Below are 25,737 nucleotides of genomic sequence, written 5' to 3'. Positions count from 1 at the left end.
CCAGACCCCACCAATATCACACCATTCGCATTCTCTCCACTTACCGTGGCAGAGGTAGAAAACATAATTCTTAGAATTAAGCCAACTAACTGCCAAGGTGACCCGTGCCCAGCTCATACTATCAAGGACTCAGCGCACGAGCTGGCCCCATTCATCACGGCCTTCATCAACTCTTCCTTTCAAACAGGCATTGTCCCGGACAATCTGAAGGACGCTTGGGTTATCCCACTGCTTAAAAAACCTTCCCTAGACCCTAACATTCCCACTAACTTCCGACCTATCACCACCGTACCATTTCTGCTCAAAATCCTAGACCGTGCCGCATACTTTCAGATCCAAAATTACCTGGAAACTAACAACTTGCTAGGTCTTCGACAATCTGGTTTCCGCCCCAGACACGGGACAGAGACCGCTTTATTAGACCTTAAAACCCAAATCGAGGTTCTAAAGGATCAAGGCAAACTAGCACTACTACTACTTCTCGACCTCTCAGCCGCATTCGATCTGGTCAACCATCAGATCCTGTGCAAGCACCTCCATTCAGCGGCCAACTTCTCTTCCTCGGCTGCGGCTTGGATCAAATCCTTCCTGAGCAACAGATCCATGAGAGTCTTTGCCCCATCCGCAGCCGCGGACCCCTCCCCGATTCACTGCGGCGTTCCTCAGGGTTCTTGTGTGTCACCTACACTTTATAACATTTTCACGAAACCACTCTTTGATGTGCTTGACTATCTGGGTGTCTCCTATACCAACTATGCAGACGACACCCAGATACTCATCCCCATCACTGGTGATTATCTAGGTGACACCAAAGCCCTTAACGACATCTACTCGGTCATCCAAGCCTGGATGGCCCAACATCAGTTGTGCTTGAATGATGACAAGACGGAGCTCCTAATTCTGGGCACTGCACAACGTCTGAGCAGACTAGAACCGTCCTATCAATCATTCAACATTGATGGTAATATCATTTGTGTCTCAAAAGACACCAAAACGTTAGGTTTCTACCTTGATGCCACACTTTCATTAACCCGACAAACTAATGCTGTCAGATCTGCGTCTGCATACACATGCAAACTCATCGCAGCTTGCAGACCATTCCTCACTACGTCCAACAGCGTCACGCTAGCGAGAACCCTTATTATGGCTAAAATTGATTACTGCAGTGCTCTTTATCTTGGCACCAGCCAAGAGAACCTGAACAGACTTCAAACGACACAAAACAACGCCATTCGTGCTGCGCTAAACATTCCCCGACACCACCACATCACAGAAACCAGAAGTAAGCTAAATTGGCTACCTGTCAAACAGAGAATTTCACTCAAAACACTTGCCCTTACGCACAAATGCCTAGCCAACAAAGCCCCGATCTACCTTGGTAGTCGACTATCGCGCCACTCTACCTCCCGACCTCTAAGAACAGCCCAATCCCACTGTTTAGCGATCCCGAGATTTAAATTGCAAAAAGCAGGGGGCTCAAGTTTCCCCGTCTTAGCTTCCAAGTTATGGAACTCCCTCCCTGTCTCAATTAGAGCGGAAGACTCTTTCAATATCTTCAAAGCAAATACTAGATCTTGGCTTCTCAACCAGCATTAAGGCCGCCTTCGAGCCTCTTCCCGACATACCCTGACTTACCGTCCACTACTATCATCTATCGGCACTGAAACTACTGTACATATGTATATAAGATCTTCTTGTAAATATATATAATGACTGTTTGCTTGACCTGCATTTTGGATCCCTGTTTGATATGATGCTCTGTTATTCCTGCATTTCTGTAACCTTGTACAAATTGCGCCCTGATGCCTCCGGGCCTGCGGGTTTGCGCGTTATAAATAAAATACAATACAATACAATACAATACAATGTTTTGCTCCGGAGTCGTCCTCGTCGCCAGTATTAAGTGGTGGGGGCTAGGCCAGGGTCCCCGCCGGCATTCATACGCAGCCGCGCCCACGCATAAAAGGAACCACGTGGGACGCGTGTGGACTGCTCGGGTTCCCTGCTCCAACTGTCGGGTGACCGTCTTTATTATCAACTGCGCAGGCGCGAGCCTCGAACCCGCTCGCGCATGCGTGGTAACAGCGTATACACTACGCAACAGGCAGGGAGGGAATGGGGAAAGACTGTAGAACTGTTTCTGTTCTTTGGGTTGGATTCTGATGAGGGACAAGATCGGGTATGGAGGGGGAGGGTTACTTGTCAACTCCCACCTTAAACTGCTTCTGGGTCGCTCGGGGCGCTGCCGCGAAGGCCCAGGCAGATTGACTTTTCCTGGGTCGCACAGTCCCCGTCATGGCCTGGGACGCAGGCAAATCTCTGACTTCATAATAGTCATTTGTTTTAGTAATATACTTTCTCTTATAAAAAGCATTAATGCTGGTTAATTCAGGGATGCCAATTGACAACTGTTTAATATTAATCTCCCTCCATACTGCCAGTAGGTGTTAAAATGAATGTACATAGTGCTGTTTTTTGGCATGCCTTGATTACATTTATTAGCTTTATGTAACACCATTGGTCATGTTGCCTAATCAGCTGCTGTCAGTCGGACACAGCTGAAAGTTTACATATATGGACCACCTTTGTAGATGCCACTAGCAACACTTTTGAAGGCACAGAGCCTTCTCTGAAAGTGAGGCTGCTTAGCAGACTGTCACAAGGCCAGTACACTGGCCTTGTCAATAAGGGACGGGAACCCGTCTTAGCCAGGGGGTTGATGCCTACCAGGGTGAAATCCAGAGCCAGTTCTACCTCTGAAGCTCCAATTCCTGTCCCCAGTGTTTTTCTGTGCAGTCCACAATTGTTTCAAACTATGCCTCCTACAACAAATGCGCTGGAGGAGAGAGTGTGCACAGATTGAATTGAAATCCCGCGGCAAACAGCAGAGATTGAAGCACCCTACTGAGTCAGTGGAGATGCACTGCTGCTTCAATGTGGCACCCTAGACCACCAGGGAGACACAGAGGGGACTCAGACGCTCCCCACAGCAGTATTTACCTTTGGGGCCATAGGACCAAAGCCCGATAACATGAACTTGAACGTTCACCCTCTCAGCCGCCATTGCAGTTCCACCGCGTGCCCACGTGGAGAAAGTGGGTGGGGCTTAGTCCCTTAGCTGTAACATTTCCTGCTTCTGGCACGTATGGTGCGGGGAAGACAGGGCCAGGTTGGCCAGGGATAGGGGCCCAATCCAAGGACAGGAGGAGGATAAAAGGACAGTACAGGAAGTGGGAAGTGTAGGTTGTTTGGTGAACCAAGGGACCAGCAGGAGGAAGAAAGGAGCACCGCAGGTTAGAGGCAATATCTAGAGAAGGAGAGGTATCGGGTAGTGAGTGCACGAGGTACTGCAATGTGAGTGTGCGTTTTAGTGTGGCAAGTCTTGTTAGATTGAATAGTGTAAAAAGTGACTGTGTAGTGGATGGTACAGAGTCAATGACTGGTGTTTGAGCAGTGGTAGTTGGAGGGATGAGTAGTATGTAGAGTTATGTGTAATTGTTCGAGAGAGTAGTGGAGTGGAACAGGGAGTAGTAGAGTAGGAAGGAGAAGTTGTTAAAGTATGGAAAGTTAAGAATTCCCTGAGAGATTAGAGCAATAAAAGTCAAGGGTCTTCAGGCTTAACACTGTAGCTTATTTAGTATTTGGCATACTGAGGGTGAAGGAATCCCTATGCACTAAACAAGGGTTAAGGATGTCTGGTCTAGGGAGGGAGTTTCATGGAGACCGGGGAGAGAGGGTCAGCCCTAAGGCCCATTGATTATTCAATTAAAACCCTTGAACTGCCTCTGAGAATTGGAGTGGTTCTTGTGCTGTCTATGATAAGACCTAACTTTCTTGGAAGATTATTATTTACTGCTGTAAGGTCAATACCCTGACCTTGTCAAGAAGGTGATAGGCCTCCCACCCCAGGTGAGCGAGGTTGCTATCGGGGAATAATCCAGAGGCAGTCCTACCCCAGATGGGGGCAGCAGCAGCTGGGTGGGCCCCAACTCTTGGCCTCCTCCCCTCCATGTTCCAGTTTGTTCCGTGATCTGTCATTTATAACACGCCTGTACACAAGTGTTTCAAGGCGCAACAAGACTAGTGAGGGAAGGCAGAGGGGGAGGACGAGACCAAACGGTCTTAATAGGCCTTGTGTCATTCAGATTGTGCAAGTGCCACAATGCAGGGAGAAGGGAGGGGGGATTTGCAGGGAGATGGGAGGGCGAAGTCCATTCAGGCTAGCATTGCACTGAGGAAGCGCAGCCAGGGCAGCGCGGCTCAAGGTAAGTGCAAGGAGGCAGGGGACTGTAGAGGTTACCGAGACATCCGCTACTTGCGTTAGGCCCAGAGGCAGTGCAGTACCCATTTGCATCACACCATGCCTATGACTCCAAATGTTGGCCAAGTGTTTCCTTGAGAGTTCCTGCAGAGAGCAAATTATCACTGCCCATGCAAAGGCTGAAGAGGGCGTATCAGTGGGGTTAGAACCAGTGGCTCTGCGCACACTCTTGGAGTCTGGTGCAAGCAGTCCATAAAAGCCACTGGACGGAAGCAAACTCGGAAATGAGGAGCCGGAGCGGCTTTCAAAGCAACTCAGTGCAAACCAGCTCGGCCCACCAGGGAAGGAGCACAGCACGGGCCCTCTAGAGCACCAGGGACATAAACCCCACTAAAACTAAGCAGGGCTTACACAAGTGGCGGCCAGGCCAAGCACCCCAACACAAACTGAGACATTGTCCAAAACCAACCGCCATTGTTCCATGGCAGAACGGCTTGTAGAAAGGGGGCGATGCTTAAGGGGCTATATCACTGGTACGACGTTCATGCATCGCCCGTTTCGTTTTCATGGCACTTTTTGATGAAAAAAATAATTGGAAAAAAATGGGGTCGGGGGCATATGAGGGGTAGGGTGGGCATTGCGGTGCAGTTGGCTTTCATTTAACATTTCATAATTGGACAATGTTGTCTAGCAGTTTGTCCATTGGTATTATAAGTTGATTTGTCGAACATCATACTTCATATTTTATTTTTTGTGGAAGTCAGTGATTTTAATTGATGGTTCAAGTTATTTGTGGTTTATCTTTGTAGGGGACAGTTGTAGCCATTGGATGCACTATGGAGATCCCACTAAAACAAGATGCGGCTGGACAACTGAATTATTGGATGAGTTTACCTGTAATGTAGATATGCTAAAGCAAGCTGTAAAAGATCATCAAGCCAGCTCACCAGCTAAATCCGCACCGCAAGGCTCCCCCCAGCATATGTCAGCCGGTAAGTCTCCTATTCTAGCTCAACAATATTTTGGTAATAGACGTATACTGTATGTTGCAACACATATATCTTAATGGTGAAGTAATGTGGAATTGTCTTTTCAACCCTTTTAAAGTCGTGGAAATAAATTGCAATTGTATAAGGAGGTGATTGCAAAGGGCTTGGACGTGGCATTGCTTGTCCTTGCTTGGCCTCATTGGTGTATTCAGCAGTCTGGAAAGCATAGTGCACAAACCTCTTTGGAGTGCCTAATGTTTTAATCTGTGTCACTGTACTTGTGTTCTTCCCCTTAATCCTGGAATCACTGCGTTTTGGTCGCTTAAAAAATACTAACAAAATATAAGAATTAAAGCCCCCACCCGCTCCAGCTCTTAATAGTTATTGGTGAGAAATGTCCGCTACACAGCTAGTAAACTGGTGGACTAGAAGAGCCAGTGAGAGTGAAGTAGTAGTAGCACCTAATGTAGGAAGTGGTCTGCTGAGATATAGCCATACAGACTACTTGTTGTCTTGGAGGGGGCATGGTCAACCACCATGCTTTGAGGACATGTTTTCCATGGCCCTCATGCGATGCCCACATTATCCTAGCCCTATAAGCACGCTGCAGAGCGTATCGACACACAACTGGGCAAACTGAAGGTGGCAGAAATGAATCATTGTGTCCCGCGGCTGAGTTGTGCGACTTGTGGACAGGGAAGCCCGCCAATGTAGTAACCGATGTAGGTGGGCTCCCAGAGTTCCGAAGTAAAATGGTGGCCGCGCGATGAGCAGAGGTGCTGCGGGAGATCCTCGCGAGTAACGCAAGTAAGGAGAAGCCACCGGAGGTGACACTCGGGCCAGTGTTATCGATCGAGGCAGACCCGTGGTGAGGCAAGATTAGTCACGGGAGGCACCGACCTCAATGGATGCAGGACTCTAGGTACAGCACTGGATGGAGGAAAGGCGGACGCCTTAGTGGTGCACTCCGTCTGCACTGGCACTGAAGGGATTAGGAGTCGGTTGCTGTGGTCGGAGTAGCCCCAAGGGATAAAGAAGTTGCAAGGTACTTGTGACGTGCAGACTGGGGCATACGCGCGTTCCCCTTCACTCAGCAAGTCAAACACGGCATACTGCCATCAAGTGGAACGAACCGATAAGGGACTTGCAAGCACTGCAGCATAGTTGTAGATGGCGGCCTGGCAGAGGCAAACGACCCCCCTCCACCCTCCCTTTTTAGCAATGGAACACAGGAACACTCCTTGCACACTATAAATAGCCTCAGGCAGCATAACAGAGTCATAAACTGCACACTTGAAAGCTGGAAGCAGCCTTGAGAGAACATGCGCTCTTCTTTATTTAGTGACACAAACGCGGCCTCTTGACAGAAATCGATTTGGTCTGGTGCTAGGACCTACAAAGTGCTGCTACCAGCAAAAAGAGGATGGACACGAGCACACTGCCCCCATGCCCCCTTACGGTGGAACAACGCAATACACCCAAGCACCATAGGTAGCTCAATCTGCCTGGAGGGGTCCCATGCGCGCACTTGAAGCCAGGAGTGGATAATAGCAACCAAAAGCCCGGGTATCGAGCAAGAGTACTCCCACGAAGTGGAACTACAACTCGGGCCTGAGGTGGGGTTAGCGCCAGGAATTCCTGGGCGGAAAGGACACCACATGAACATCAATACCACAGAGCTCTGGGAAGAAGTGCAGTGCATACTGGCGCAAACAAGACGGTTGGTCTGAAACACAGCACGTATAGACGCGCCTCCTGAGGTGAGGAATACATATACGGTACGGACCCTTGGGGTCTATCTGTGCCCACACATGTCATCCAAGGCGCTGAGGAATCGAACAAAGCAGCCCACATTGGATAGCTTTACAAAGGTGGGGATGCAACAACACCAGCAGCGTTGGCGGTGCAACCACAAACTAACATGACAGGAGGCGATCAACAGATCCTAGCGACCATTGCAGACATTAAAGCCTCATTAGAATGTAAAATGGATGCCATCAGTCTGTATGTCAACCTCCTAAGGCAAGATGTGAGAGCACTATGTGAAAGAACGGGCACGCTGGAGAAGCAGGTGGTTATAAACACAGCACAGCTCCAGGAAACACTGTAAGCCTCATCAATAATGCGGCTACAAATCAAGAACCTGGAGGACAGAGTGGAAGACGCGGAGGGAAGAGCCAGAAGGAACAATATTGGGATCATAGGCCTTCATGAAGGAACAGAAGGAACAAACCCTACGGAGTTCATAGAAACTATGATACTCCAAGAGATGGGTCCTGCGAGTTTAACCCAAGGTTTTACGGTCGAACAGGCAGATAGGTCCCTCGGCCGCAAGCCCACGATCTTGAATTACAAAGACTGAGAAAAAATCCTGGACTATTTTAGATCAGGAAGCACGATATTACAGGCCTCGGCAAAGATCACGGCGTACACAGATTATACCCTCCAGGTACAAAAATCCAGTATGCAATTTACCTCCGTTAAGCAAAGACTCAGCAAATCCACTCTGAAATACATGCTACTGTATCCGGTAAGACTAAAAATGATACACAAAAGCCGCGCCTTTTTCTTTGACACTGCAGGAGATGCCCACAAATGGATGGATGGATGAAGAACATCTGCCATCCAGAGCGATGGAGAAGATGGACAGTGCTGCAAGGAATAATTGATTGACCTCAGGTCCAACCTGAGGAAGACTGGATCCTGCAGAATACAGTCCACACTTAGCATCGATACTACCTACCACTGGAATTGCAGGCTTTTGATGCTGGTAAACACGGGAGCTAACACCAAGCGCACCCTGAGAACACAGGGACCGCGTAGCGGGGAGGGGGCCTCTCCCTTGGATTATGGTGTGGTTCTGATACTAGCAGTTGCGCATCCACCTGCTGCATAATCGGTACCGGCTGACAGGTTTATTCGGGGGAGGGGTGGAGTGAGAAGTGGGGATGCCTGAGCATGATGCACATAGCTGGGCAATTATTGGGGAAGGTGTGGGGCGGGGGAGAGCTTTGGGTTTGGGAGGAAGGTTTGGGGTCTGCCGTCACATCCATTAGAAACATGAGTAACACGAGGGACAGGAGCAAAGCATGCAGAAGTAACTGAACTGATTGCAGGGGACCTTAGAGTGATTACCTGGAATGTTAGGGGTTAAATAAATCGGGTGATGACCTATCTACACCACCATAAGGTGGCTGTAGCCCTCCTACAAGAGACACATTTAACACCAGAAAGACACAAAGTCCTTACCTCCAAGTGGAGTGGTGGAACTATAGGCTCACCCTATTCGGCATATTCTTAGAGAGGTTTTAATATGGATTGCCCCGACCGTGCCCTTTCGGGTCCTACAAACAGTGTCTGACAAAGAAGGCAGACCAGCCCTAGTTCATGGCTTCTTAGAGAAGCGGGAAGTATGTTTCATCAACACTTATGCTCCGAATTACGGCACAGGGGAGTATACCCTAAGCTGGGCCTTTGTGGACACTGTACCATGGTTTGGGGTGGAGATTTTAACTGCACAAAGGATCCAAGACTAGACAGTTCAGACTCCAAGTACGTGCGCCGGCCCCACCGGCTATGCTCTGGTGGCAGCTTTTGATCTGACTGATGGCGCAGCCTCCACCCACAGACCCTCCCATTATGCTGTTCCCCAAGATTTATACACTAGATTAGATTACTTTTTCACAGGAGCGGAGTCAATGGGTGAAATTAGGCAAGCACATTACAAAGCTAGAGTACGGACGATCACGCGCTGCTGCTTATCGTGTGACGAGTGGTCCCCCCGCGAGCAAGTATCCCTATGTGGAGATTAAGAGGAGAGGCCCCTAGAGAAGGTGCATTCAGGGAGCACCTTCGGGAAGGCATATCGGATTGCTTTGCACACAGCATGGACAGCGTGTTTTCAGCCGGCACACTATGGGAGGCATTTAAGGTAGTGATAAGAGGTGTAGCAATATCTAAAGCAGGTGGGATACAAGCCACGATAAAGGAGGAGCTAGCATAAGCAAGCAGAAACCGCCCTAGATGAATTTGAACAGCAGGAGAGGGAAGTAACAGACCATGTAGCGGAAGCTAATAAACTAAAACACGAATGCATCAAGCACTAGGACAGGTTGGGTAAATTAAGTTCCTCAAAATATGTGGAGAAAAAACACGCAGAGGCAGACCAACCGGGCAGGATGCTTGCTTGGCTGTACAAGAGCGATACACAGAGACGCACGGTAAGCTCAGTTAGGGACAGTAGCAGAGTGTTACGGGTCACGCAGACCGATATGAACATTAGTTTTTAAAAAATACTATAAGGCTCTATATGATGACACCTCGGAAGTGCAGATAACCGAGATAGAGGAGGCTCTTGAACAGGTTGAGCTCCCCACCCTAGAGGCCAGTGTGATGGAATTATTGGAGGCTACCATAACCCTAGACGAAGTGGTTACCACAATTTGAGAACGCTCTACAAGAAAAGCGCCTGGTACCTAGTGAGTTCTATAAAGAATATGTTGAGGAAGTAGCACCTCCATTATTAGCTATACTGACTGAGGCATTCAACCTCGCAGCTCTCCCGTTATCATTGAGAGAATCCATCATCATACCCCTCCTTAAACCAAACAAACCAGACATAGACCTGGGATCATATAGACCCCTCTCATTACTTCATCAAGGTGGGAAGATTCTAACAAGCTTGCTAGCGAACAGATTAAAGACCTCAGTGGCCACATTAATGCATCTGGACCAGAAAGGCTACGTACCAGGGAGAAGCATCTCTAGCAATCTACACAGGTTACATCATATATAAGATCACACCTGGAACAGTACAGACCAATGTGCAGCGGCTGCACTCGATGCAGTCAGTGCCTTCGATTTGGTGGCCCTGCCTGCAAGCTACACTGAAGAAATTTGGATAGGCTCTAACTATATTAAATGGGTCCAATTACTATGCAGCCAGCCGGTAGCCAGAATCAAAACAGGTAGCCTAATCTCAGAACAATGGGTCTTACGGAAGGGCACAAGACAAGGCTGTCCATGGTCTCCCATGCTTTTTATCCTGGCGCTAGAGTCCCTGTCTGCCCATCTGTGAGAAGAATTTAAAGAAGCTGGAATTAAGGTACACAACACATGGCACCTGATATCTTTATATGCTCCTGACATGTTGCTGTATGTACAGCAACCTGAGACAAATCTGGTGTACATACTAGAGGTATTAGAGCGATATGCAGAGTGGTCAGACATCAGGGTGAGCATGCACAAATCAAGCTTGTTACCGTTAGCGAGGTGCAGGCGCGTGCCGACAAGGTTGCCTGTGCTCTCGATTAGGTGGGCAATGGATACGTTCCTATTCTTGGGGGTGGATGTGTATCATGACCCTAGAGACGAACATACACGCAATACAGTGAAAGTAGTAAGCTGACTGAAGAAATCCATGGACTTCTGGGCAAAACTCTCCCTTTCATTAATGGGCAGAGCCTCTCTTGAAGATGGTAGCCTTTTCAAGGCTTCTCCACTGCTTCACGAATATCCCGCAACATATACCCTAGAGCTTTTTCAAGCAGCTGGACACATTATGTAGGGGGTTTCTGTGGCGTGGTGGCAGGTGCAGATTGGCCCTGGCCAAACTGCAAGGTATGTATGAACAAGGGGGCATACGATTACCAAACTTTGAGATGTACTATGTGGCCAGCCAGCTGCAATTTGTAGCGGGGTGGCTTGCAGATGAGCCAACTTGCGATGCCCCCAGCCCCCGTATGCAGCCCATTCTTTTTGAAAGAGGTGATTTGGATACGGAATGCATTTTTGCTTGACCCGTCCCTACTGTTCACACTAGGCAAGAGCATGTGGCATAGAGCATGTGAACTGATGGGTATCGTTGCGCCATAACTCTACCCCACCCCCCCCACACTCCCCTGCGCCCAGGTCCTACTAGTAGCAGTTAAAGCAGAGAATCAGCAATATAGGCTGCAGGTGAGGAGGTACTGGGAGCCTATCCGGGTGGCCACGGTGAGAGACCTCTTGTATGAAGGGAAACTCAGGGACTTTAATGATGAGCTAGCTGAAGCAACGAGTTTGTACAGGGGCCAACATTTAACACATGCCTCACTACTGAAAGGGATTCACCTACGATGGGTGAAGAGTTTCTATAAAGGATGGGGATTGAAACAATATATGACACATTGGAAGGAGGACACTCAGTATCAAGGTTATATGATCTGATTATAAGCCAACAGGCCGACATGACCTTGGGCACTAATCAAAGTTGGGAGATGGATCTCCAGGAACCCTTTGCTGAGAGAGTATGGTAGAGGGTGCTTTCGTATCACAAAAAGGTGTTCCGTAATGCGAAACGGCAACTGTTACAGCTGTATACAACTCACCGTGCATACCAAACCCCTGGGAGAATGTCAAGGTTCAATACGACTAGAGAGCGATGTTGCCCGAAATGATATGTTCTGGGCATGCCCCAAGGTAACAATATACTGGTATGAAGTGGCACGGCTGTTGTCGAAAGCAGATTTTGTGTTGAATGTTCACTCACCAATCTCTTGCTTATTGGGTATTTTCCCGAGATCTCAGAAATTGAAACCTGTAAATAAACTCAAAGACCTAGGGTATGCACTGGCCAAACGTAGAATAGCTATGGGGTGGAAAGCTAAAGGTGGCCCAGAAGCCAGACAGTGGTGGCGGGGATCTGCAGAAATGGATGCTAGCAGAGGCCTCTGTGTGGCAGGAGGCAGTGCGCACAAGCCAAGATGAGGGAAACATAAATATTGATACATGGAGAACTATGCTGCACACGCTGTTCGAGAACACACAAGAGCAATTGCAGGAGGATCCATTGATTGAAAGTCCAGTGGCGGTGAATGGAAATGTCCCTTAAACAAATGTGTAGTTCATAATAGATTTCACTTATTGAGTTGTCATAACGGTTGTGGCTAGCAGGGAGGGAGGGGGCAGGGTGGAGGTAGGGTGGAGAGTTTAAACACGATTTGTAGATGTAAATTATGTGATGAGTAACTGAGCGCACAGAGCAGATGATCCTTAAGAAGAGTGGACAGATGATCAGCTGGTCCTGTACCAGAAAAACAGACGGACACATGAGGTTGTGACAGAGCTACTGTTTATTTTGGTATAGGTGAGTGGGGCCATGCTTGGTGAATAATTGCTGGGTGTATGTATAGTGAAGTAACCATCATTCTTTATTGCACAAAGTTTGCTGTTGGCGGCAAATGTTTGTGGGCGAATCCAGTAGTGTGACAATGCAATTTGTCTGCATGTGATGTTGAGGCAAGTGGATGCTGACCTGATAATATGCCATTGACCGTTCATGTAGTCTTAAGGTTGAAAGGCTCTGCTCTCAGCATCCCAAGCAATCCTCATCTCCTCCACGCTGTGCATTCACACAAAGCTGGTGAAATGGTTTATGGGTTTTCATGTCCGCATTCAACATCCTGAAATCTGTGAAGGATTCCAGAGAGCCCCTACATGTGAGATCAGTGTTCTTATATACCATTACTGGCATGAGATTTACTGACAAGCTTAAAGGCATTACATCACCAAAGGGCCCCTGCCATGCAGAGATTGTAGCATTTGGCATGTAGGGCAGTGGCTACTGAGTGTGAAAGTCTGCAGAAATGATGCCAGGGTGGTGGGCCACAATAAGAAAGAAAACCATTTGGGTGCTGAAATATTCCTTGTGCACTAGCCAAGACAGATTCTTTATCTTACTTGCAGGTCTCCCCATTTTGTAAATTAGCGAGCTTGCTGGGCTTTTGAGGAAAAGGTCTCAAGAAGCTCCTTCAAGCTATAGTGAGTGAAAACATTGTTTTTAAAATACCTTTGCAGTGAAAACGTTGCCAAATTACAAAAATGAGTCAAATGTATAGCTGAAACGTTGGCAACATTCAGTGCTGTCAGGTAAGTGTTAGGTTTAAGGAGGGTGTGGTGAGCTTGTGATTTTCTGGGTTAGGGTTAGCATTGATGTAAGGGTCAGAACTCTCCCACCCGCCACACTTGTTAAATACAAAGCCAAGCTCTGGCTATCCTCCACCCCTCTCCTTCTACCAGTCTAAGCCACTTGCTCCATGACAACTGCACAACTGCACTTTTCTGTTTGATTTCTCATAATGTTTTGTCTGTACCTGTACGTTTCCATCTAGGTTTATCTGAGAGAGCCACTCTAAGAAATGTTCCTCCCTTGCTGTACTTGGGTGATGTGTAGAGGCAGTACACATCTAAAGACGACCTTGTGTGAAAATATACAGAAATATTCTTCATACTTCTGCATTCAGAAATTCCATAGTTAACTGAGGGGAAATCTGCTGGAACTGTCCAAACGTTTCAAAATCTGCAGGTGATTTATACAATCTGTAGAGAATTCTGAACCTCAATGCTCATAAAAAAAGTGTATTTTCCCCAGGGAAATGTGCACTACAGATTTGAACTGTCTAGTTCTATTGTATTGTGCTGCAGTGCAGGTGGTATCTCAGTAGTGGCGCAATGATGACAAAACATGGTGCCCGAACACGAATTTCAATAATCTGTCATTTAGACTTACTTAGAAAGCCCGGTGCCAGCGGTAAACGTCTAGTGGCTGCGAGGGATCCGCGAGAAAGAAGCGTGTTCCTGACTGTCGGAGACGCCAAACGAGTGTTGCCTAGGAAATCACTTAAAATCGAAAGTACGTGGCAGTGGAGGCCACGCCCATGTGCGTTGTCATTGGAAAAATTCCCAATCTGGTTCTGACATGTGTCCTGCTCAAAGGGGTGTGTGTACGTTTACCACCTTTGCAGGCAAAGAGTTAGTGTGTGGAGGCAAAATGAAATACAGTGAGTTTTTCAGCGAATGCAATCGTATCGAAGCACCCATCGATCACATAATTTAATTGTTTCAACTCAAAGCGCATGATCTTAATGTGGGGGGAAAAAACCCTGTTGGTGCATTTGGCGGCGGTGCATTTGGCAGAGGTGCATTTCTATGGGTCATCATTTGATAATGTAATGGTGCATAATTGCAAAAAATGTATATATGCGATCCATCTGTGTCAAGTGTTGAATGGTAAATGTGGACATCATGATATATTAAATACATACAATGTGTGAATATGTACATAAAATCTTGAAAGAACGATAGAACATTCGTTGTAACCACATGCGGTCAGTTGGACATTTTTGCACGTCCTATATTGCACATTTGGCATTTCTTCATAATGGAAAAACATAATTGAGCAACCTGGAACATTTCTATGTCAGTACAGTCCGTTTTTAGTTATCCTCATGTTTCAAACAAAGGCATCTCAGTGTATTCTATTACCAAACAGTGGACTCTATTTCTTGCTAGCGTACAAGCAGTGGGTCACGCCAGTTTTCTACACTATCTACATCTAGTCATTGTGACCGACAGAAAAATATAAAATGATGTATATATGTCAGATTGCACATGGTTGATGCTGCTGGGAAAAAGCTATTCTAGCCATTAGTTAAAACTGAAAGGCTATATAGTTCTTGATCCAGGTTTATATGTATCCCACGTTGTGCAGCTTCCTTGTTATGTTTAAGAGTTCATGTTCAGAGTATTTATCATATCTGTGCAATACCACAGGTTGTGCTACTTCCAGAAGTGTTTCCATTCGACTGTAACATTTAGTCGATTTCTGTGTCCAATTTGTGTACCCATCGTTGTTCTAATTTGGTTAGGCATTTAATGTCAGCTCCCCTTTTCTGTGGGGTCAGTTGTCGAATGATTGTCCAGACCAGTTCTTAGGTGAAGTGTCCCTTCCGGGTATAGTGTTCGACCAATGGTTTGTCTGGCGTTTTGCTTTTTATGCATGACCGATGTTCGGAAATGCGTTGTTTGATCGGTCTAGTAGTTTTGCCAATGTAGATTAAATTGCATGGGCATCTGATAACATATATCACATACTTGCTATTGAAATTGGTGTGGCTCTTGAGGAACCAGTGGAAGTCATTGTGTACAATTGTTTTACTGAGTGCAGTGTATTTATAGGCCACACACTTCCCATAGCTGAAATGTCCTACCACTGGGGTCAAATTCCACAGAGTGTTAGGTTCTTTTTTCAGTTCTATCTATATGTGGACCAAAGTATCCCTCAGTATCACACCGCAGTCTAACTCACACATCCACTGTCGTCGTTCTCTGACAGGTACCCTATGGACACGGATAATACATCCTCCCCCCGTCCTGAAGAAGGCCAAATACACTCAAGCTCCAACAATTATCTTTGTCTGGCCGAAGCATTATAGTGTCGACGACCTCCTTTTGTAATGTCCAGTGCTTAATGTCACACTGTTGTCTCTGTACTCCAGAAATGCACAATGTTCTGGTTGGCACATGATTTTTGTAAATGTATTGTTGAAAATGAAGGAAAACATGTTTTGTATTAGTTGAATCCTTTGTATTCGATTGGATGGTACACATCCATGCTACTAATTTGGAATTAACAGTTTCCTGTTTGGGTTGTGGTTTTTATCCTTGAAAAAATTGATATGTTTAATAAATAACCCAGGGTCAAAGACTTTGTTGACCCAACATTAAAAGTTTACATTCTGTTTTTGTGTATGATCACATCAAAGGACTGTATGTGTGATCTTTCGCCCTGATTTTTTTTGATGACTTAATAGTGTATACCCACCTGGGTTTATCAGGGCTTAGCCAGGTGCCCTTTTTTAAATTGATACTGAGGTAGTCCGCACCAAAGAGTATGATAACACGCCTGACGAGTGGTGAGAGACCAGAAGGGCACTGGTTGCTAAGGACCGCAGATCAGAATCAGAGATGTGCATGGTGCTAGCTGATCAACCTGCATCAGGGATATCTGCTCACACCTATAGAGCCACTGGTGAGAGTCCAGTGAAAGCTGAAGGAGAGGGCCCAGGGAAACTAACCTCCTTCTTGATCTCTTCTCTTCTTTTCGGTTGTTTGTCTTGTTCGACTGTTTTGGCACCCTTAAGCCCTTGAGTACCTTAGGCGCGGTACAAATCAATAAATATAAACGTAAAATCAGAGTGAAAGCCTAGATCAAAGCCAGGAAATCGAGAAGCTGCCAGCATAATCCATGGAGTAAAACTGAACGTCAGTTTCTGGGGGTAAGAAGCTCAATGTGCCTTAGGAAACAACAATTTAAAACTTGCTTAGCTGTGTGAGAAAGACATACATGCTGTTAGACTGCGCCCCAGATTAAATATCCATGTTCTGATATGCTTTTGGCTAGGAAGCTGAGCCTTAACTTGTAAAGTGGACTGAGAAAACCCTTAATGATATACTCGGTGCATGATGGCATACATGGACCCACTTTTATTAGCAAATATTAATTTAGGAAACTGAAAATTAACTCTCAAAGCAAAGGGAACAACAGACGACTAGAGGCTTGTGTTGGGTTTGAAATAACATATTTTTATTTTTTTACCAACCACCGGAAGGTTAACTAAGCAGGGATAGACAAGTCTCCTCAAAAAATGTGAAGGCACAGAGAGCCGACATGTGAAAGAGGGCTTGTTCACAAGGTTCAGGGCAGTCTCTATTAGGGTCATGCACCTGGTTTAAAGTTAAGCCAATATTCTTAGCAAAACAAATTCACCAAAACAGTCACTCAGTTCCTTGGGTCGCTTGGGTACATAATAACTCCTGGTTGCGAAAAATGATTAAGATGGTTGTTACATGACAGCTGATTTCTTATCAGTTGATCTCTGATGGATTTTCAGTTTGTCATTATAGCCCCCCCTAGCAATTCATCACGGCACTCCTCCTTTATGGCGTGAGTTCCTGTCTTGCATTTTCTTCATTGAGATCGATCTCTGGGCTGGACTACTGGTCTCCGGTACTTGAGTGAGCTTCTGGGTCAGTGGCCACTGCTTCTTGACCTCTGGGCAATTGTTTTTTATTGTCATCAGTGGACTTGCTAGGTCCCCACATGAGTAATACCTGCTTCCTCCTCTGTTTTTAATCAAGTATTCTATAGTATAGTGTTGTTGGTGTACTTAACAATTCTACAAGATCCTATTTATGCTACCAACTAGTCTATATCAAGGTTGTGTTTTTCTTTCTCTCTCCAGGGTTGAGACTTGTTAGTGTCTGCCCAAGTTGAATAGGGATTTTATCTATCTCATCCCTAGCACCCTGCCTTCTTTTTACCTTAGACAGCACCAATTCTGCCTTGCACCCCCCAACTGCTCCCTCTGTTTTGTGGCCTTCTTGGCTTGACCAGTGCTGAGTTTCCTGGGATCTCATTTCCCACCACATTTTGCTTTCCCACTCCCTTTGGCTCTAATGGTATTACCCCTTTTCCCCAGCTTTCCAGATTTCTAGTATTTACATTCCTACTTTCTCTGAGGAACCCTGACCCCTTTTCTATCGCCAACCTGTTCTGATGTTAGCTTTCTTTCTCCTTAATTCTCCCCAGCACTCCTACAATGCCAATTACGCCCTGCATTCGATGTTCTCCACTTGCCCCTCTCCAGCTTCCTTCTCCAACCTCCTATGCCCACCCCCTCTAAAACTGAAACCTCTGCCTGACCAGTCTTCCTTCCTCCCCTGATCTTTCTCCCTTACCTTCTTTCTTTTCTCTCACTACAATGCCACAACCTTACCCACGCAATATTTCCTTGCTCCCTCTTGGCATGTCTTCCTTTACTCTTTCATTGCTTCCTTCTCTAAATTCCTGCTCTTCGCCACTATATTCCATACTCTCTAGCTGAGGGAAAATACATGGGAATGACCAGCAGCTGGATGGAGAGTGGGAGTTTTCCCCCAACACTTTCCTTGCTTCTCCATTAGGGTAGACCTGCAAATCTCACTGTGGGTACTGTTTTGATATGAGAGATTTGTGGGGGATACCTTCCTGTACTTTTACTGTATCGAAAGGGGCTTCCCAGTTCCTACTCCCCCCACCCCTCCCCTTCTGAGATATGCAATGCACATGATTTTCTACTTTCAGAGATCTGCTTAAACATTGCTTCTGTTGCCATTGTCGATTTTACAATGCGCAAGAGCAGTACGCCTACTATGTGGGAGCAGATTTGGTTCTAATCCTCCCGGATCACTGAGCTTCCACCTAGAGCTGTTCAGGAGGCAGCTCTGCTCTGTAAGGATACATAAGAAACAATTACTTAAATATGCTAAACCTTTACATCTCCAACCTGTTTCCTTAATTTGTACACAATCCTGTGTGCCTACCTTCTTTGTTGTTATGTGCTAGACAAGTATCGAGCAACCATCAAGTAGAAATAGAATACAACACAGATATCCTTCTGGCTAATGCTTGTCTCAAAAAAGACAGTAATGACCAACTCACAAACTGATTCTCTGCCCACAGAAGATATAACAAAGCAGGTCAGCATTGTGCAAATTCTGTCTCTAAAGACTTGGACCAGCGTTCTTGCTCTAATGTCCTTAAAGACTGGGCAAAAGAGCACAAAGTGCAGGGTATCCTCCACTGCCCTCCATGCCCCCTGCCCATCGGTAAAGCGTTGATCTTAAGGGGAGGCAATTGAATTGTGCTCGGGTTAAAAGATTTCTCTCATCAGGATTGTTTGCCCATAATAGATAATTTTGTATTGTATCTATTGAAATGATTGCCAGGTTTCTGTTAGTGCCCTTCTGTATTTCCATATGTTCTCTCTCAGCCCTAGAGATGGATGGCTTTTGATGCTTAAGCTGGTTCGCAACAACTTTAGTAATTCACATGGCGTTGGTCAGATGATGATCGTTCAGTTTTACCAACCACTTCCTTACGTGTGATAGCCATGGGACTTTTAGCGACTGTGTCATCCCAGCTTTCGGATTCACCCATAATCTGACCCAGTGCAAGATTGGCTCCAACTCCATTTCATCGCTCAGAAACGGCATCCCTAGCTCAGTATGGGCACCATCATTTGGGGCCGATTAAGGGGGGCCGACGATGACTTTGAACAAGAAGTTCTCTGAGATTTGGATGCTTTGTGTATTTCCATAGCCCCAAAGCGATGCTCCATATTTTGCAACTGCCTTTGCTTTGCTTGTATACATCGTCTTTATCCAGTCCAATCGCTTGGAACTGGACATCGACATACATCTTCTAACCCCCCCCCCCCCAAGAGATTGGTAGAACCTGGTCCCTCGCTGCTCAATATGGGCCGTCGGGTTCAAATTTATTTATTTTAAACAGGCAGGTTATGACAATACAAAGCTTAATCACTTGCGACATGAAGCATAAAGTAATACCATTTGACGCTCCTCCCACCCCACTCTCCGGTCTCAAGTTCAGTCTTCACGTCCCTGCTGGGAATCTCCATCCTGAATAGTTCTCCTGGCCAGTTGGGGCTTGAATGTCAGGGCAGGGAACCTTTGGTCAAAATCCAATACCGGGCCCCAGATGTTATGAAAGCGATGTAAAGTGCCTGCCCAGGCAGCCGTCACCTTCTCGGCGATCAAGATGTCCCAGACTTTCATCCACCGGAAAGGCATGAGCGGGCCTTCCGTCGTTTTCCAGGTGCGGGCTATCGCGTTTCTGCCCGCAAGTATGCATTGAGATAATAGTTTGGCCTTAGGACAAGGCCTTGGGTAGATCCCGGGGATCGGTGCTCCAAGGAGAATAGGTTTGGGGGCCAAGGGCAGTTGCAGCTGAGTGATGTCTGCTATCGTCGCTAGGCATTGTTTCCAAAAGGTTTGAGCCTTGGGGCAGGACCATCACATGTGGAAAAAGGAGCCTATTTGGCCACATTGTCTCCAGCATTGTGGATCGAGTGTGGGGTTCATGTGATGAAGTCTTAGGGGAGGGTAGTACCAACGGAGGAGGATCTTGTAGGCGCACTCTCTGTTTGTGATGCATGATGAGGAGTGAGCCCGGGACCAGATGTCAACCCACTGTTGGTCTTCAATCGGGTGGCCCAGGTCTGCCTCCCATAGGGCCATGTACCGAGTCTTGGAGGTTAAGAAATCCGTTTGGAGGCGTTTATATAGAGTGGAGATTCTCCCTCGGGCGGAAGCTCATTAAGGGTCAATTCGATGGCTGTGGGGGGACGAGTAGCTGCCTGGCGAGTCTGTGCATGGGTGCACCAATGGCGCAGCTGGGTATATGTGAATCTATCTTGTTCCTGGATCCTAAAGAGTTCTTTGCATCGCTCAAAGGTGCAGAGTTGGCCCCCTTCAAAAAGTTGTCCCAGAGTCTCTAGGCCTCCTGCAATCCAGGACTCAAAATTCCGGGGAGACAGACCAGGTGAGAAGGTCGGGTTCATATACACCGGGGAGAGGGGGCCGAGCCCTGTCGGGATCCTCTTCTGTTTCAACGCCTTGTCCGATACCGAAATAGTGTGTTTGGTGGTCGCCAGAAGATTCCGCCACTGTCGCCGTTCCGGAGGGGGGATATGTGGGAGAAAGCACAGCGGGAGGGGTAAATGCGCCTGTTCGAGGTCCACCCATCTAGGGCAGTTGGTAAGGACTTGCCATGATTGGATACAGGACAGTTGAGCCGCCATTTGGTATTTCTGTAAGTCGGGGACCCCGAGGCCACCGAGTTTCGCATTGCCCAGCATCGTGGCTTTAGGGATTTTGGGTTTTTTCCCTCTCCAAATAAACTGCATTATTTTCTTCTGTAGGCGTTGAAGGGCTGGTGCCGGAACCGGCACCGGGAGTAAGGAGCAAGCATACAGAAGTCTCGCTAGTAAGTTCATCTTACAGGCTGTAATACGGCCCATCAGCGATATCTCTTGTGCCGCCCAGCGCCTCAAATCTGCCTCCAGGATTGTAAATAATGGGGGGAAAATTAGCCCGATAGGTCTCGCTTGGGTTGGCCGAGATCTGGACTCCTAAGTAGCTAATTCCCGTGTTCGTCCATTGTATTGGGCACAGCGGGATTAGGGCTTCTCGGTCTTCCCGGGTCAGACCCACACCCATGGCAGCTGATTTCCGGAAGTTGATGGCAAAGCCTGTGACCTTGCCATAGCTCGCTATTTCAGCCAGGGCTTGAGGGAGGGAGGAACAGGGTTTCGTGATAGTCAGGAGGACATCGTCTGCATAGAGGGCCAGCTTGTGGTGTGCCGGGCCTGATTGAAAGCCTTCAACTGCAGGGTTCAACCTGATCCGCTGGGCAAACGGTTCCATGATTAGAGCGAAGAGGAGTGGCGACGTCGGGCATCCCTGTCTGGTTCCGCAAGTTAGGTTGAAGGGGGAGGAAAGGGTGCCATTAACTCTGAGAAGAGTTTTGGGAGCTTTGTAATTTGCCAGCGTCATACTGCAGAAATCTGGGCCAAATCCAAAAGCCTCAAGGGTGAGCCTCATGAAAGTCCAATCCACTTTTGTAGAACGCCTTGGTCGCGTCCAGGGCCAGAAGCACCAGCTCCCGGGAGTCTCGGGAGGCAAGTTACATCAGATCCAAGGCCCTTCGAATGTTGTCGGCCGTGGAGCGGTGTCTGAGGAAGCCACTCTGATTTGCACTGATTATCTCCGGCAAGAACTGAGATAGTCGTGTTGCTAGGATTTTAGAGTATATATTAGCATCTATGTTGAGCAGGGCAATGGGTCTATATGATGCAGGATTCTTCGGATCGCCTCCAGGTTTAGGTAGTAAGACCGTAATTGACTCCTGCATGGATGGGGTTACAGTGCCCGTGGTCCTGAACGAGTTAAATAACTGTACCAAAGGTGCTAATAATTGGGGTTTGAAAATCTTGTAAAACCTGGTTGTATACCCATCATGGCCAGGGGCTCGGGATTTAAGGGCTTTTATTGCCTCGTCCACTTCCTCATCGGTAATCGGCGCCTCCATGGAGTCACGGGCTGTTCTCTTTAGCCGGGGAAGCGCTGCACTCCATAGGTATTCCCTCTGTTCCTTCATGTCCTGTACAGGAGCGGTCATCACCTGGGTCAGGTGGGCCGTTGCGGGCTGCAGTTTGTCCTGGTCAGGTTAATGGACCTTGCCTTGTTGGTCCCGCAGGCCCACAATTGTGTTGTCCCTCTTCGCCTTGGCAAGTTTGGCCACCAGTAACTTATTTGCTTTGTTGTTTTTAGCATAATAAAACTGTTTAGCTCTTGCCATTTGGTGGGCAGTGTGTTCGGCATAGTGGGCCTCAATCTTTTTTTGCGCTATCCGGATGGCCCGCTGAGTTTTAGGGGTCCAGCCCTTCTCCTTATGGGTCCTTTCTGCATTTTTAAGTTCTTCCTCAAGGCCCTGGCGAGTTTGACGTTTGTCTGTGATAGGCCGCTCCTTGCGCAATCAGTTCACCCCGCACTACTGCTTTCATTGTTTCCCAATTATTGGCGGTAGAGGTGTCTTCACTGGGGTTTTCCTTAAAGAAGTTGGTGATCGTGGTTGCGATCGCGTATCTGAGTGGCATCTCATTACGAATCGGATCATATAGTGTCCATCTGCGCTGTTGGGGGTTAGATGGTTCCTGCACTCGGATTTCAAGGGTCACCGTGGCGTGATCAGATAAGATTCTGGAGCCAATTGTCACATTGTTAGTGAACGTGACGATTTGTGGGGATACTAGGAGAAGATCTATCCTGGAGAAGGTTCTGTGGACATAAGAATAAAAGGAAAAATCTCTTTCGGATGGGTGGATTACCCTACATGAGTCCACCACCCCCAGAGTTCTGAATAATTGCAGGAGAGCCAGGGCTATGGTGAGGTCCCCGGCGCTGGGCGGGTGCGACTTGTCTTTCGTGGGGTCCGGGACCCCATTGAAGTCCCCTCCAATCACTATCTGGCCTTCCAGAAACTGAGAGAGTGTCTCGCTCAGGGACTCATAGAACAGCACCTGGCCTGAGTTGGGTGCGTATACGGAGATTATAGAGTAGAGTTGTCCTAGTAGCAGGCATTTCACCGCCACGTACCGCCCCTCTGGGCAGCTTATAGAGTCTAGAATCTGAGGGTTTAGTCCCCTCCCAAACAGGATAGCTGTGCCACCCCTCTTGGAGTTCCCAGATGCGAAAAGTTGCTTCGGAAAGTTTCGGGAGCGTAGGCGGCTATGGTCTGCTGGCAGCAGATGGGTTTCTTGTATCATAGCTACTGCTGCATCGTCATTCTGAATCTTCTGTATCATGGACTTGCGTTTGGCGGGTGAATTTAGTCCCTTGACATTCAGGGAGACGAACCTCAGAGTCTGATGTTTCAGGACTAATTCCGGGACCGTTGACGAGTCCTGGGGGAGAGGGGGAGATGTAGAGAGATCAGCCATCATGTCGCGGAGTGTGTGGCCATTCCCCAACCTGCCTATGGGGTTTATTCTCAGGCCGCCAACAGGAGGGCCGAGTTTTAACTGGGGGTGGCGGACCTTTGTGGGTCTAGTGCCTCCCTTGGCCAACGGGGCCATAGAACAGAGTGTAGCCAACATGGCTAACCTTACAGGTAGTCTTAGTGGGTCGTTCCAAGGACTCGTAGGTGGACTGTGCCTTGGAACCGGGCATGGACCGTGGAATAATGCCTGCTGCTTTTGGGGATGGAGCTCATCTGTGTTCCTGAGGGTGCTGATTGGTTCACGGTGCCGGGCTGACGAGCCGGGACAGAGGTGGTGGCTCCATCATGGGATCGCATCCGGCTATTTCCTCTTCCGGAATCTGGGAACTCTCGACCAAGAATTTTGTGTAGGGTTAGGGGAAGCCACCAGGTCTGAATCAGCCGTTGCTTCGGAGGGCAGAGAAGGCAAAGGTTTGGGAGCATCTGGGCGCAGGATGTCGTCAGCATCTTCCAGGTGGCTAATTTTCCTGAGTGAGCCCTTATAGGAAAATTGCAAAGCTGTGGGAAAGAGCCATCTGTAGCAGATTTTTTGGGCTTGAAGAAGAGTGGTTAGTGGGCGGAGGACTCGCCTCCTTTGAAGAGTAAGAGGAGAAAGGTCCTGAAAGATCTGGAGGGAGCTTCCTTGGATTGTAATTTCGTCTTTGGAGCGGCTTATCGCCGAGATGGCTTCCTTCATGGTAACAAAGTGCACCCTAGTGATGACGTCAGGGGGGCCATCTGACCCTACTCCACGACGGGGGTTCAGCCTGTGGGTGTGATCTAGGAGAAGCTGTGAATCTTCAAGGTCAGGGAGGAGAGATTGGAAAAAGAAGCCCACATATTCGGGCCAACCCCTTGTCTGAGATCGAAGTGGGAACCCCTCAAATTCGGAGGTTGTTGCGCCGGGCCCTATTTCCCAGGTCTTCTTGCTTGTATTCCAGGATGTCGTACTTGTCCTGCAATAGTCTGATTGAGCGTTGGACCTCAGTTAGAGCGGAGGCATGATCTTGGATATGGTCCTCACCTCAACAACTCCCACTCTTTGTTCAACCTCCAAGACCTTTTTATCCGTGCTTTCCAGTTTAGTTGTAAGTTCCGCCATACAAGAGTGGAATTCTGATTTGATATCCGCCATGAATTCACGTATGTCTTCTTTGGTCGCCAGGGGTCCCTTGGTGTCTAGGGAGTCCCGTGAATTGGAGGGGCATGAGTCCTGTTTCTTAGCTTTGTCGGATGCGATCAGCAGAGTTGCTATGTCCGAAGACTTGGTAGTCTTTTGTTGGTTAGTCATCGCGCTGGTTGTCAGCGGCGGGACAATGGCCGCCGGGAGCACTGTAGCAGTGAAGGAGAGTTGCTACGGGAGCTGCTCAGGGGCCCCCAGGGGCTAGGAAGCGCTACCCGTGCGGGTTATAGGCCTTATCCGCGGGCAGCAGGGTCATGGGCCGGGGCGCCCCAGGAAAGAAACATGTGGGCTAAGCCTACCTTAAATCTCTCAGGGGACTCCTGCTGAAGGCTCCCGCCATCAATCGTTGGGGGGAGGGTCTCCTGTCCCCGCTCCAGGAAATTGAGTCGCTTCAAGGGCCGTTGCATATGTCTATAGGCCGGAAGGTAGGCCCCACTGGGCACTCAGAGGAGCCACCAATGCAGCCCGCGTAGGTCTCAGTCCGCCGGGCGTGTAGCTGTAAAGCGGTGTTTGGCCCGGGGCGCCCCAGGAGGGAGAGGGAGCACAAAACGGGGCCAGGCAAGTTGATCACTCCGCAGGGGAATCGCCCGCTAGTCCTCGGTGCATGCAGTGCTCCCCGCCGGTCCCAGGGGGGGCCCGGGCCGCCCTCCACAGGCAGATGGAAACAGTCCCCGCTTCTTGTCTGGATGTTCGTCCGACCCCTCCGGCTTGAGTGTTACTGGGAGGCTCGCCTCCAACTCACAACTGCGCATGCCATCATACGTGCGCCCGCGATCTTGGATTCCCCGAGCGGCAGAGGGGGGACCGGGGTTCAAGCGGCGAGTACGGACATAGTGCTCCTTCTCCCGGCTTTCATCTTTGAGCTGCTAGTGCCCCATCGGTTCCGATCCACATAGCTGGAGTCGGTGGATCGTGTAGGCCACAGGAACCGCACGATTTTAGCTATAGCAGCGGACAGTCCACGGACGGCTTTAGAGGAGCGACTGCATCGCGTCGGCTCAAAGCCACGCCCCGTCAGGTTCAAATTTAGAGTGACACCTATACCCAGATAGCCAAAAGACATAGCTCTCTGGATTTTGACACCATTGGTACAGATTGGTGCTAT

General features: G+C 48.2%; 1 protein-coding gene across 2 annotated transcripts in view; it reads left to right on the top strand.

The window, feature by feature from the left end:
* BLTP3B (bridge-like lipid transfer protein family member 3B) overlaps window positions 1-25,737 on the top strand; it is a 2,399,137-nt gene that overhangs the window by 1,127,031 nt on the left and 1,246,369 nt on the right. For both annotated transcript variants that reach the window (XM_069629381.1, XM_069629382.1), the window contains exon 10: window positions 5,071-5,253. In XM_069629381.1, the coding sequence (XP_069485482.1) occupies window positions 5,071-5,253 (183 nt within the window). The remainder of the gene's footprint in view (window positions 1-5,070; window positions 5,254-25,737) is intronic.

This window comes from Ambystoma mexicanum, chromosome 12 (genome assembly GCF_040938575.1).
Source record: "Ambystoma mexicanum isolate Mex_15411 chromosome 12, UKY_AmexF1_1, whole genome shotgun sequence".
Classification (NCBI taxonomy): Eukaryota; Metazoa; Chordata; class Amphibia; order Caudata; family Ambystomatidae; genus Ambystoma; species Ambystoma mexicanum.
The sequence above is the reverse complement of the archived record's forward strand: the minus strand, read 5'-3'. Positions and strand labels throughout refer to the sequence as shown.